The sequence below is a fragment of the Camelus ferus genome, chromosome 7 (assembly GCF_009834535.1).
Source record: "Camelus ferus isolate YT-003-E chromosome 7, BCGSAC_Cfer_1.0, whole genome shotgun sequence".
In the NCBI taxonomy this organism is placed as follows: domain Eukaryota; kingdom Metazoa; phylum Chordata; class Mammalia; order Artiodactyla; family Camelidae; genus Camelus; species Camelus ferus.
Genome location: NC_045702.1, coordinates 78,703,524 through 78,717,487, shown reverse-complemented (window position 1 = coordinate 78,717,487; position 13,964 = coordinate 78,703,524). Strand labels below are relative to the sequence as shown.

Below are 13,964 nucleotides of genomic sequence, written 5' to 3'. Positions count from 1 at the left end.
GAGGACTCTCTCAAGTCCAGCTCCAGTCAGTCTCTCCAAATTCTCCTAGCCGTAGTACACTTACCGAAACCGGGAAGCTAATGTTGGTACAGCGTTAACTGCACTATAGGCCTCACACAAATCTTTCATCCTTTTCCAAGAATGTCCTTCTTCCGATCCAGGATTCAATCCTGAGTCTCACCACTGCGTTCGTTTCGCTGTCCTCTCCTTGCTCTTCTCCGATCTGGGGCCGTTGCTCTGGACCATCTTTCTTTGTCTAGTAAAATCTTGATGTGTGTCTGTGTGTGTGTGTATTTATTTCATTATGTCATTTGTAGAATTTATATCGGAATTTTTAGAGTAACTTTAAAAAACAAACTCTCCTTTTCATGCCAAATGAATTCTTTTAACATCTTTTCCAGCTTGCTCTGTTTTCTCTTCTTCCTAGGATACAAGTCAACCTGATGTATTGGGTCAGGTGACTATCTTTCATGGTGTTTGGGGGTTTTATTTTGGGAGTAGTGTTTTGTTTGTTTTGGGTGTTTGTGACTTTTTCTGTGAGCTAATTTCTAGCAGGGATTGCTTTTAGTATGAACCCCTTTGACCCGATAATGGAAACATGCCTACACAATGATGCCCCATGTGTCTTTGCCTGCCCCCAGTCAGTGTTTAGAGTACCAGACGAGTTGTAACTTCTCAGCTTAGATTTCCTACTTCCCTTAGCTGAAAATCCAAATCCTTATCTATGACTAGCACAATTTTGGGACCTGAATTTCTCATCAGTGACTTTTTATCCATGGAGAATTCCCATGGCTGGCAAGCATCTTTGCTCCTATTACTAAACCAGTTGGAAGGAAATGTTTATAGTTCCATTTCAGAAACAGGACAGCCCTCAGAGAAATATTAGAAAATAATGCAGGTAACAAGGGCTTGACTTCCAGAATATACAAACAGCTCATACAATTCAACAACAACAAAATCCCAATCAAAATGGACAGAAGATCTAAATAGACATTTCTCCAATGAAGACATCCAGATGGCCAACAGGCACATGAAAAGGTGCTCAACATCGCTAATTAATAGAGAAATGCAAATCAAAACTTACACCAATCAGAATGGCCATCATTAAAAAGTCCATCAAAAAAAAAAAATGCTGGAGAGGGTGTGAAGAAAAGGGAACCCTCCTACACTGCACTGATGTAGTTTGGTGCAGCCATTATGGAAAACAATATGGAGAGTCCTTAAAAAACTAATACTAGACTTACCGTATGATCCAGCAATCCCACTCCTGGGCGTATATCTGGAGAAAACTCCAATTTGAAAAGATACATGCACCCCAATGTTCATAGAAGCACTATTTACAATAGCCAAGACATGGAAACAACCTAACTGTCCATTGACAGATGAATGAATAAGAAGATGTGGAATGGAATGGACTACGACTCTGCCATTAAAAAGAATGAAATAATGCCATTTGCAGCAACATGGAAGGAATTAGAGATGATCATACTAAGTGAAGTGAGTCAGATAGAGAAAGACAAATATCATATGATATCACTTGTATGTGGAATCTAAAAAAAAAATGACACAAATGAACTTATTTACCAAACAAAGAGACCCACAGACAGAAAACAAACTTATGGTTACCAAAGGGGAAAGGAGGAGGAGGGGGAAAAAAAAGAAGCAGGACAGCCCACCTTGATTTCCAGCAGAGTACAAGTAATTGCAGCTAATGATGAATTCTGGACTCTCAACTCCTTAGTGTGTGGACATATGGGGAAGTAGATGTCAGAATTCCAGCCCCATCTGTTAAGGCTTGTTCTCCATCCTAACACCCTAGTGAATTCTTTCTGGTTCAGTCAGCTCACCCCAACAACCTCAATTTCCTCTTTGCCTTCTCTGTCCTAGATATTTCATTCTCTTAGTTTTCAGCTAAATTAAAAATTGTAGAAAAAATTTTAAAATATTTGAGTTATTTTATTCAGTATTTTCACATGTTAGACCTAGGCTGGACGTCTTTCTGGCACCAGCTCAGTCAACCATGTTGGCTGGATATTAACCTGCTGACTTGTCATCACAGCCAAGTCTCCCCTGTGATTACTGCCTCCCCTATGGCTTTATGATTCTTAAGTTTTCTTAAAAATCAAACTTTCCTCAAGTTTTCTTTAATTTCCTGTAGTAGAGAATTTTCAAGAGATGGTGCTTCAGAGTCATCCTGGCTGCTATGTCTCTGGTGGTCTAACTTACTTTCCTCATTGCCCCAGGATGACTTCTTCCTCTTCACCCCTTCTCAGTGTGAGACCTGTTCTGTCCTTATAGATAGAGTCAGTGGCTGGCTTGCCCTGGGAATTATTTTGTGTGCACTTTTGTTGGGGTGGATTCTATAGTAAGATCTATACATGGGGTCCAATTTGTGTGCATAACTTCCAGTTTAATTCTCGGCTTTTAGCGAGTTTCACATGGGTCACTCTGTTCTTCCAAGGTGGCGTCTTTCTTACAAACTTCTTATTTCTCTGATTTGCCCGAGAAAGACAAATACAACTATAACTGCTGACATTCCCTGCTGGTATTCGTTCTGATTCTGAGCAGCCTGGGAACACACCTCCCACCATGCACCGCCCCATTCAGTTTGTTTTTTCCAACATGCAAAACTATTCCTTGATTTTAGGCTAACAGTTAGTCACCTGGAGTCCATTTCACAAATGTTAGTGTTTCAATCCCCATTTTTCTCATAGGTTCCCCAAGAAAGCCATCTGGTAAACCTCTGGGGAACGTAAGTATTCATTTGGGCTCATGTTGGCAACAGCACAGGTACACAGCTCTCCACTTTAAGAGCCTCTTCCTCTAGGCCACCTATTGGGTTGACCCCAAGAGTCAATTTACTGACAAACTAACCCTGGTGAAATAGATATGGAATACATATAATACAAAATAGTTATGGAAAATATATAATACTCCTTCTAAAGCACCAGATGGTGAAGTGCAGGGACAATACATGCCCTTGATATATGCATCCTTGATACAGAGTAAGGTCCTATTCAGAAATCCTCCTGTAGGTAATTCTGTTCATCCATTTGGTCCACTGTGGGAATGAGAATCCTGTCTACAAAGGTCCATTGTATCCCTTAATCCTAGAGTTGCTTCCTGGGCCCCAACCCATGTGCAATAGCTGGAAATCTTTTTTTAATGACATTTCTCTTGTCAACCCAAAAAGAAGTTATTGTGCAGCACCTACAGGAGGCATTTAGCAGGTGCCACAAATGTTCATGCACGTATGTCAGACAGAGTCTTCACATGATGCTTTTGCTATTTAAGGGAAAACATCACTGCTACAAAAAGAAGTTTCAATCTGTTTGTAAAGGAGCACAAACATTTACCAGTGTTCAAGACACATGGATGAAAGTGGGTTTTTAAGCATTATTCCTACTCATGGCAAAAAGCTTGACTGTTGAGGCTTTCAAATGTCAGCTCAAGAAGGTTTTGATCTGGGTCCTCCCAGTGCTGACTTCAAGGACAAGTGTACTCTGCAAATGTTATTTAGAAGAAAATGTATTATACGTGAGTATACGAGAGCGTTAAGTTATAAATGCCAAATAGCCTGTGAGAGGTGTTACTCCTGAACATCCTGGTGGTTTGGTTTGCTTCTTGCATATACTTGACTTTATCTTTCAAGTTTCTTGGAAGGTGCTCATTCCTACACTGACCTGCCTTTTTTTCTCTTTTCTTTTTTTTTTTTTCTTTGCCCTCAAGTAGCGCTATCTATAATTCTCAATTTCTTCCTTGAGTCATGGGTTTATCAGCACCTCACTGTTTCACCAGTAGGTTCTCTGAATCTCTAAATATATGTGAAAACCCAGAGGGGAGGAACTAGGTTGCTGACCTAATTATTTTCACTTTACTCACTTCCTCTCGTGGTTCTCCCTGGGACCTAGCATCGCCACTTACACATAAACGCTCAAAAATTCATTGGCAAATTAGTGCATTCGGAAACAGCAGATATTCTTGCCACATTTATAGACTCCTTAATGAGGATACACAAATCTCCTATTTTTAAATCAATCTGGTCCAGGTAATTAGGGAGAAAATAAATAGTTTTGGGATTTACTTTAAGTTCATCACTTTAGCTAGAGATAGAAACAAACTAGTTGATCTAGGAGAAATTTATGCAAATTTTTGTTCATTTTCCCTATCTCCTTTAGGTCAAAAATTCCAGATTCTGAATTCCAAGTTAAATGTCATCCAAATAATAAGACTCTCTTTTATATTTTATATTAAGACTCTCTTAATACAAAATTAAGGCTTTGAGACTAATGAAAACACATAATATTTTAACCCCTGAAGAGACAGAAATATCCTTTAGTATCTTATATGTGCTCTCTCTCACTCTAGCACTGTGTCTTAGCATGCTAGGTGCTGGCATAGAGCTATACATAGGATTACAGGGGAACTGGTTAAAGAGGAGGTTCTTAACTCAGTCTGCAGACAGGGAAGGGGCACCATGAGATCTGGCACATGAGCATTTGCAAAAGACAAATAAGAGTAATTAATCACTCCCACCGCTCTCTGTAAAGGATTGGAGGCAAGAGCCAAAGGTAAAGTAGAGCTAAGCAGGGGGCAGAGTGAGGCAGATGGGAATGAAGGGAGGACAAGGGAGAAAGGTGACTTCAAGGTGGAGAAAACAGGATGTGCCAAGCCGTAGGGGACGAAAGAGTCTAACATAGAGAGGGAACTATGAACGTGATGCTCTGTCTGAAATGAAAGATCTGTGGGGAGTTGCGTTGTCTGGAAAGGTCAACTGTGACTGGAGCACAGGAAGTCCCACAAGCTCTGTGTGGGCTCTATGTGAAAACAGTGTGAAGCTTCTCAAAGTTTAAAGTGGAAGGATTTACAATAGATGGTTGACATAAAAATGTTTCAGTTCTGGGAAAACCACTGTAACCATCAGTCTGGCAATTGAAGCACATGTGGTTGGGGAGGTGAAACAGGAGATAACAAATTGAGATCTATTGCAGCAACACAGAAGAGCTGGGCTGAAGACCTAAATGAAGGCAGAGACCAGAGGTACACAGTGAAAGAGACAGACTCTCGTGATATTTGGGGGTTTGTATCAATGGGACTCAGGGAGTAACTCTTTGTAGGGGGAGCAAGTGGGAAAAATTAAAGAAAACTCAAGTTTGGAGTTTGGGTGAGTGAATGATGCTTTTCACATGAATGCGGGGTGTGAAAGGAGGTTCAGACCTGGAGGGAAGATCATGAGCTCAGGGGTTTTAGGGTGGCAAGAAGGAAAGAGAAGACTTATGGGGGATGTTATAGCTCAAGTGGTAGAGTGCAGGCTTAGCATATACAAGGTCCTAGGTTCAATCCCCACTACCTCCTCTAAAAATAAAACAAATAAGTAAACCTAATTACCTTCCTCGCCAAAAAAAATTTTTTAAATAAATAAGAGAAGATTCATTACCACTATTAACAATTAAATTAGGAGTTTATGATGCACAGAATTGGTGAATCCCCAGGAAAAACGTCATCAGGCAAAAGCCCTTGTGTACAATAGTGTTGGGTTTGAGAAATGGCATGTAGGATCGACCTTGCTTTGTGTGGTCAGTAATTTGTGAATAAATAAAATTATCACATTAAGGCTTTTTCTAGCTAATCTCTTCTCCTCCCCCACAACCCTTGCCCTAACAGATACACATTTTCTATGAAATCCCCATGAAGCAATATTAGATAGGGGTAGTCTTTCTGACCTTAGGCAAGTTTTCTAAGCTCTCTGTAGTTGTTACTGGAGCTAATAACAGAGTCTATTTAATGACTTCTGTGTGGATTCAATGATTTAAAATAGATAAAATGCTTAGTACAGTCTCCAGCTTATGGTGAGCAAACTCATAGAACCCAATGCATTAGTAAGTTGAGTACTGACTGTATCCTGATTATAATGAATCATAATTCATCTTGAGGTGACTATTACTTAAGACATACCAAACCCCACTAAAAAGTGATTACATGTAATTTAGGTACACTGCTAGTTATCTTGTTCTATGACAGCAGGATTTAGTGTTTCTACTGTAGTATTTTGGAGTATAATTAATAATTACCATAACAATAATAATGGCAAGTTCTTACAGGCAAAAAGAGGAATAATTATCCATTTGGTTATAGATTTAATAATGACATTAAGCATGAGATTAATATTGATCAATAACATTCAAGCCTCTAAAATATATAGATATAAAATATATGGTCTATAATTCTATATGGATTAACATTTTGGACCTGCATTTAAATTTTCTTGCAAAAAGATGTCACTGAATTAGGGAAAGAAGTAATATTTTCCTAAATACCACATGCCAGGCGTGATGCCACTATTTTACACAAGCAGTTATCTTGTTTCAGCTTTACCAAACCCTGTGACACAGGAAACCATGGCTCAGAGATGATAAATACCTCACCCAAGACTCCATAGTTACTAAGCATTTTTGGATCCAGTTCTCCAGATGACTCAAAAACTCCTTTGCATAAACTGTTGCCTTCTTACCCAGTAAGGGCATTATTGGGTTATTTGATTCATTAAATTCAGTCTCGAAGGTATAGCATTATTATAAGCAAAGCATAAGGGCATGTCAGTTTCTATATCTGATAAGTGGAATCTGAGTTGGTTATGTTGGTGTTTTTATTGACTTTAGCTGATACCAGTGTTGATTTAATTATGTAATAACACTACTTGGTCAATAGGGTGTCTTGAACAAGCTCAAAGCCATGGGCTCTAATACAGTCTGTCTGCCAGCACACTTAGACTAAGTCCAGCTGGCTTCAAACTTTTCCTACTTCTTTTCCTGCTTCTTGGATCCATGTCTGGGAAGGTAGGTCTAGGAGGTAACCTCGGCTTCCTGAGGAACTAGTATGTCTTATTCAGAATCAAACCACATCAATGCCCTATCAATCCTGAAAGGTCTTCCTCTAAGTCTCTTGACCATCTGAGCTAATCCTTTCCTCCAAATACTGCAGCCGTAGCTCTACTGGCTATCAGTGCTGTTCAAGATGCAGCTGTCTCAAGCTGAGCATAAGTTGAATAAGCTAAGGCTTCTGTAGAGTCCTTATCGTCAGGTTCTCTGGACCTTGAAGAATAGATACTTTAGAAGTAGAGAGAAAGAACATTCTAGGATGCTCAGTGAGAGTAAATGCAGAGAAGAGGGCAGGCTGGAGAGTGCACGGGGAAAGCCAGTAGCTGTGCTTAGCGGTGAAAACATCTCATGAAGAAAGAGGTAGGAGTTGAGTCTGGATGGTTGGGGTCAACTTGTGCAGAGCTAGGATGATAGAGCATATTCTATGTTAATGAAGAACTGACAACAGTTTTCTGAGAAGGGAGGAAAAATCATTCTTCACGACCTTTTCCTGGTAACAATTCTGGTGGTGAGTAAGAGCAGAGGATTTTTAAAATGTTGACGTCATGGAAGCACCCATTCAGTTGAAACTTTTTTATCACAACGGTGGGAAACTGACCACAAAGCAAGTGGCATGGGAATATTTAATGGATAATTCCACCTACGAAACACAGCATATCTAGGCAACAGACAGTAGTTAAAGCAACAAAAATTTCATTGTAGAGAATTAACTCAGACTTTTCTCTCTGTGAATAATTTTGAATGAAGTGTACCCGGAAGGCGTGATGGGGTACAAAACAGACAACTATTACTAGGAGGAAGAAGAAGCTCTTGATTTGAGCTCTGTACTCTTGGTGGGCCCACAGGTCAGGCCAAAGAGCCTTTGCCAGCTGAAGGATGACACCCGTCTGTATCAGAAAGAGGGTCACAACCGTTGTCATCAAAATGACAATCATGGAGTAGTTCAAGGTAATGAATTCCCTGCGACTGAGGTCTTTGTAGAACTCAAAGCATCGTTGCTGTTCTGAGTAACTTGGGTCGATGCCATACTGTAAAAAAAAAATGAGCAAAAAAATGACGCTACCCACCATCCAAATAATAATGCTTAAAACCACCGCGTGGTACTTTTGGAGCTGCTGCATTTGGAGTTTTTTAAAATAGATGAGCAATCGGAGTATGATGATGGCCACATAGAAAACAAACGTGAGGTACATATGACCATATATTATGCTGCTAACCAATCGGCAGGTAAAGGTTCCAAACTCCCAGACAACTAAGACGTAATAGCTGAGGCGGAAGGGCAGGCTGACCAGGAGGATCGAGTGCAGCACTAGGATGTTGAGAACGATCACGGCAACCATGGATTGGCTATTCCTTTTGAACATCATGCATGACATTGTAACAGCTCCAGCGGTGCCTCCCAGCAAAACCACGCCATAGACGGTTATCAGAATTGTCCGGCAGTGCGCATCACAGTGGCCTGGGTCTCTATTCGAAGCGTTGGATAGGGTGGTTGTATTCATCGACTCCATGTTTCACCACAAGATGCTTAAAGGACCCTAAACCCCTAAATCAAAAGTTTTACAAAATTACAATGAGTATATTGAAACTGTTCAGCAACTGCACATTAATCGTATTGAGTTTCCCCATCCCAGACAATTATTTACAAGCCTAAAACCGAGTCCGCAATAAATATTGCCAGACTCCATTTCATGACCCAAACATATTGAAGAGACTGAGATGAGTGAAACGAAATCACAAACGTAATATTGTCTGAATATACAAGTTGTAACTGTGCATTCAAGCATTCATTCCATTAACACGTATGTCTAAACTCACTTACCAGGGTGGCACTTAGCATAAGGCATGTTAGCCTCTGGCATAAAATTTAAGGAAGGGCTAAAAACTCAGTAATCAAAATTAAAAATATTTTAACGCAATGCTTTTAATCAAAATTAATGCAAAAATTCATGATAAACAAAATTAATTTTATTTATTTATTTATTTTTAATGGCAGTACTTGGAATTGATCCCAGGGCCTCCTGCATGCTTAGCATGCACTCTACCACTGAGCTGTACCCTGCCCCCTGAAAAATACATTTTAAATAAAGGCAGGGTCAGGATACATCCAGAACACACGTTCACATCAGATCTGTTAAAAATCAGTCCCTCCTACTGTCAAGAAGTCCAATTTGAAACCTCCCTACAAATAAAAGTCCAGGACCGGACGGCTTCACTGGGGAATTCTACCAAACATACAAAGAAGAACTCATACCAGTCCTTCTCAAACTCTTCCTGAAGATTGAAAAGGAGGGAGTACTCCCAAACTCATTCTATGAAGCCACCATCACCCTGATACCAAAACCAGGCAAAGACACTACCAAAAAAGAGAATTATAGGCCAATATCACTGATGAACATAGACGCCAAAATCCTCACCAAAATATTAGCAAATAGAATCCAACAACACATAAAAAAGTTTATACATCATGACCAAGTGGAACCCCAAGTGGGGTTCATCCCAGGGACACAAGGGTGGTTCAACATATGCAAATCAATCAATGTAATACATCACATCAACAAGAGAAAGGACAAAAACCACATGATCATCTCAATAGATGCAGAAAAAGCATTTGATAAAATTCAACATCCATTTATGATAAAAAACACTCACCAAAGTGGCTATAGAGGGAACATATCTCAACATAATAAAAGCTATATATGACAAACCTATAGCCAGCATAATACTCAACAGTGAAAAACTCTAAAGCTTCCCACTAAAATCTGGGACAAGACAAGGATGCCCACTATCACCACTCCTATTCAACATAGTCTTGGAATTCCTAGCCACAGCAATCAGGCAAGAGAGAGAAATAAAAGGGATCCAAATTGGAGAAGAAGAAGGTAAAAGTGTCACTATATGCCAACGACATGTTACTATATATAGAAAACCCTAAAAGGTCCACACAGAAACTACTAGAGCTGATCGAAAGAATTCAGCAAGGTAGCAGGTTACAAGATTAACATTCAAAAATCAGTTGCATTTCTTTACACTAATGATGAATCAACAGAAAAAGAAAGTAAAGAAGCAATCCCCTTTAAAATAGCACCCAAAGTAATAAAATACCTAGGAATAAATCTAACCAAGGAGGTGAAAGAATTATACACAGAAAACTATAAACCATTGATGAAGGAAATTAAAGAAGACTTTAAAAAATGGAAAGATATTCCATGCTCTTGGATTGGAAGAATCAATATTGTTAAAATGGTCACACTACCCAAGGCAATCTACAGATTTAATGCAATCCCTATCAAATTACCCAGGACATATTTCACAGAACTAGAACAAATCACAATAAAATTTATATGGAACCATCAAAGACCTAGAATTGCCAAAGCATTACTGAAGAGAAAGAAAGAGGCTGGAGGAATAACTCTCCCAGACTTCAGACAATACTATAGAGCTACAGTCATCAAGACAGCATGGTATTGGTACAAAAACAGACATATAGACCAATGGAACAGAATAGAGAGCCCAGAAATGAACCCACAAACTTTTGGTCAACTAATTTTCGACAAAGGAGGCAAGAATATACAATGGAATAAAGACAGTCTCTTCAGCAAATAGTGGTGGGAAAACTGGACAGCAGCATTTAAAGCAATGAGGCTAGAACACTCCCTTACACTATACACAAAAATAAACTCAAAATGGATCAAAGACTTAAACATAAGACAAGATACAATAAACCTCCTAGAGGAAAATACAGGCAAAACATTATCTGACATACATCTCAAAAATTTTCTCCTAGAAGAAATAAAAGCAAGAATAAACAAATGGGACCTAATGAAACTTACAAGCTTCTGAACAGCAAAGGAAACCATAAGTAAAACAAAAAGACAACCTACAGAATGGGAAAACATTTTTGCAAATGAAACTGACAAAGGCTTGATCTCCAGAATATATAAGCAGCTCATACAACTCAATAAGAAAAAAATAAACAACCCAATCCAAAAATGGGCAGAAGACCTAAACAAGCAATTCTCCAAGGAAGACATACAAATGATCAATAGGCACATGAAAAAATGCTCAATATCACTAATTATCAGAGAAATGCAAATCAAAACTACAATGAGGTATCACCTCACACCAGTCAGAATGGCCATCATTCAAAAATCCACAAATGACAAATGCTGGAGAGGCTGTGGAGAAAGGGGAACCCTCCTTCACTGCTGGTGGGAATGCAGTTTGGTGCAGCCACTATGGAAAACAGTGTGGAGATTCCTCAAAAGACTAGGAATAGACTTACCGTATGACCCAGGAATCCCACTCCTGGGCGTATATCCAGAAGGAACCCTACTTCAGGATGACACCTGCACCCCAATGTTCATAGCAGCACTATTTACAATAGCCAAGACATGGAAAGATCCTAAATGTCTATTAACAGATGACTGGATAAAGAAGAATGTAGGTATATTTATAGAATGGAATACTACTCAGCCATAAAAGCCGACAACATAACGCCATTTGCAGCAACATGGATGTTCCTGGAGAATGTCATTCTAAGTGAAGTAAGCCAGAAAAAGAAAGAAAAATGCCATATGAGAGCGCTCATATGTGGAATCTAAAAAAAAAAGCAAACAAAGCATAAATACAAAACAGAAATAGACTCACAGACATAGAATATAAACTGGTGGTTGCCAAGAGGGCAGGGGTGGGAAGAGATAGACTGGGATTTCAAAATTGTAGAATAGATAAACAAGATTATACTGTATAGCACAGGGAAATATACACAAGATCTTATGGTAGCTCACAGAGAAAAAAATGTGACAATGAATATATACATGTTCATGTATAACTGAAAACTTGTGCTCTACACTGGAATTTGACACACATTGTAAAATGATTATAAATCAATAAAAAAATGTTAGAAAAAAAAGAAATCCAATTTGAGATACTCTAGAGAAAGACAATGTAAATTACATGTTAATTATTGTAAGAACGTGTATCAGACATTAAAAAATATTCTCTGTGAACAGCTTTGGGGCAAGAATTAATATATAATGTATTATTACCTGCACTCTTTCCTTCTTCCAAAATCTAAATATTTTCCTGGCCTGATGTTTTGCACTTTGGTGAAGAATTGCGGTTTGAGGGTGGGTTCTGTTTAGTTCTCATTGAGGTTTTTCAGATACAGGTATATACATGGCAGTGATTGTATAGCGGAAAGACAGAGCCCTGGCAAAGTACCTTCCTGCGTCTAAGTGCCACTCTTTTATTTAGTCGCTGAGAGAGTGCACACGTGTCACCTGGCCTCATCGAGCTCTAGCTGTGAAATGCAGAAGGTCACACTGCCTGCATTACTGGAAACTTAAGCTGAGTCAGTGTGCTTCAGACAGCTTTATAACTGGGGGATAAAAAGCCACATAAAGCTAAGATTCTTAAGGTCAAACAACCAGAACAAAAAGCCATTATTTACCTCTTTCTCCTTACTCTACATAGGGGCAAATACAGTTATGTTACATAAAATCGTTGCTGCATTAATAAGTACTTAATGCATATCTGACAATTTTTAAAAATGTCCTTTGATTAGACAGTATGAGACCCAGGCATCAACAGATCAGACTTTCCTCTCTGGAAGGGTCCGTCTTCATTTTCTTCATGTATCGCCTGCCTATGTGGCCAGAAGCAGAGTTTGAGTGTTTGCATCTGAGGGAGAAGTTACTCCATAACGAATGCCTCAATAGCTTAGAATTTTTCTTCTGCTACTATGGAATCTTCTTAGAATAACTGAATTTTTGTTTACAAAAAATTTTTTTGAAACAAGTCGTATTTACAACTCCCAAATAAGATTTTACTGTAATTTTTAAAAATCATAATTTGCATAATAACTTAAATATTAATGTGGTGAAATATGCATTTTAGCAAAGTACATATATATAAAATACATAGGGCTTACATAGTTTTTGTGTGAAACAAAATAGTTTTATATGACTTATGAACAACAAATATGATACTACTGACTTGGTTTCAAAGTTTTGGTGGTCCTCAAGTCTAAGCAGACAATATCTGAAGTTTGAAATTATTTTAAAGCAATGAAAAGTTAAAATAATTTATCAGGTCCGTGGTTTAAATGGACAAAACTGCCAAGGCAGTGTGACTTTTGGGAATAGGTTATTAGCTGGCTAATAATGGGACAAATACTTAACAATGAAGTCGGCTTGTCAGTTGCAAATATGAGAATGAGAAGATCTATTTTGCCTGTATAAAGACCTAACAGATTCCCTGACATGGACTCGGTCATCAAAGTGCCAATGCCATGTCCCCCTCCAAAATGTAAACAAAGATGTTTCATACACACAAGATGCCATCCCTTTTCCATTACTTCTCAGACTTACCCTACACATATTTAAATGCATAGGAATAAATTCCAAAGGAAGAGAGATGTTGGATGATCACTTTTCCTTTCTCTCAGGACCTTACCCTTATGACCACTGCCCTCACCCCCTGCAATTTTGAGATATTTCTTAGCTCATTAAAACCAAGTCCTGAAATTTCTCGATCTGCTTTCTACACAGAAACATTTAAATGACTACCCAACTACTTACTTGTTCTTTTCCTCTTATGATGTGCTGCTGGTAGAAGATTCCAGGCACCCTGGTCATTTGTTGGTGATCTGCATCAGGGGAGGTAATAAGAGCAGTTTGCTAGAATCAAGACTTCACTTACAACAACAGTCAGGAGAAGTTTCGGGATGAATAATGAACTGGGGGAGAGCTCACTCTGCAGACTGTGGGTTTCTGAACTTAAACAGTGAAGATGGAGAACCCAGATAAACCATCTGGGCCACAAACGGATGTTTCTCTCTTCGGCTAGTGGTGGAACAGATTCAAAATCATTCCTCTATGTTAAGACTTCCATTTTCACTATCAATGACTTATTTGCAATCATTTTTCTTATTAACATGAAAAACTTTAAAGAGTTTTTTTGTTCCCATTGCTCTTTCTTATCATACTTGTTTTATCCCAAGTGTTTCATATTCAGTATAAGAATGACCTGGAAGGAGTCCCTTCTGTGAGACTTTCATCTTCTCATCAGTAAGCTCAAAAT

The 13,964-nt window shown here is 38.8% G+C and overlaps 1 protein-coding gene across 1 annotated transcript; it reads right to left on the bottom strand.

Moving 5' to 3' along the window:
- Window positions 1–7,501: 7,501 nt before the first annotated feature.
- LOC102507451 (probable G-protein coupled receptor 141) lies at window positions 7,502–13,572 on the bottom strand. Its single transcript, XM_006185333.2, has 2 exons — window positions 13,463–13,572; window positions 7,502–8,424 (listed from the first exon to the last, which is right to left on the bottom strand). The coding sequence occupies exon 2, from the start codon at window positions 8,387–8,389 to the stop codon at window positions 7,502–7,504; it is 888 nt and encodes a 295-aa protein (XP_006185395.2). The 5' UTR covers window positions 8,390–8,424; window positions 13,463–13,572.
- Between the last annotated feature and the right edge of the window lie 392 nt (window positions 13,573–13,964).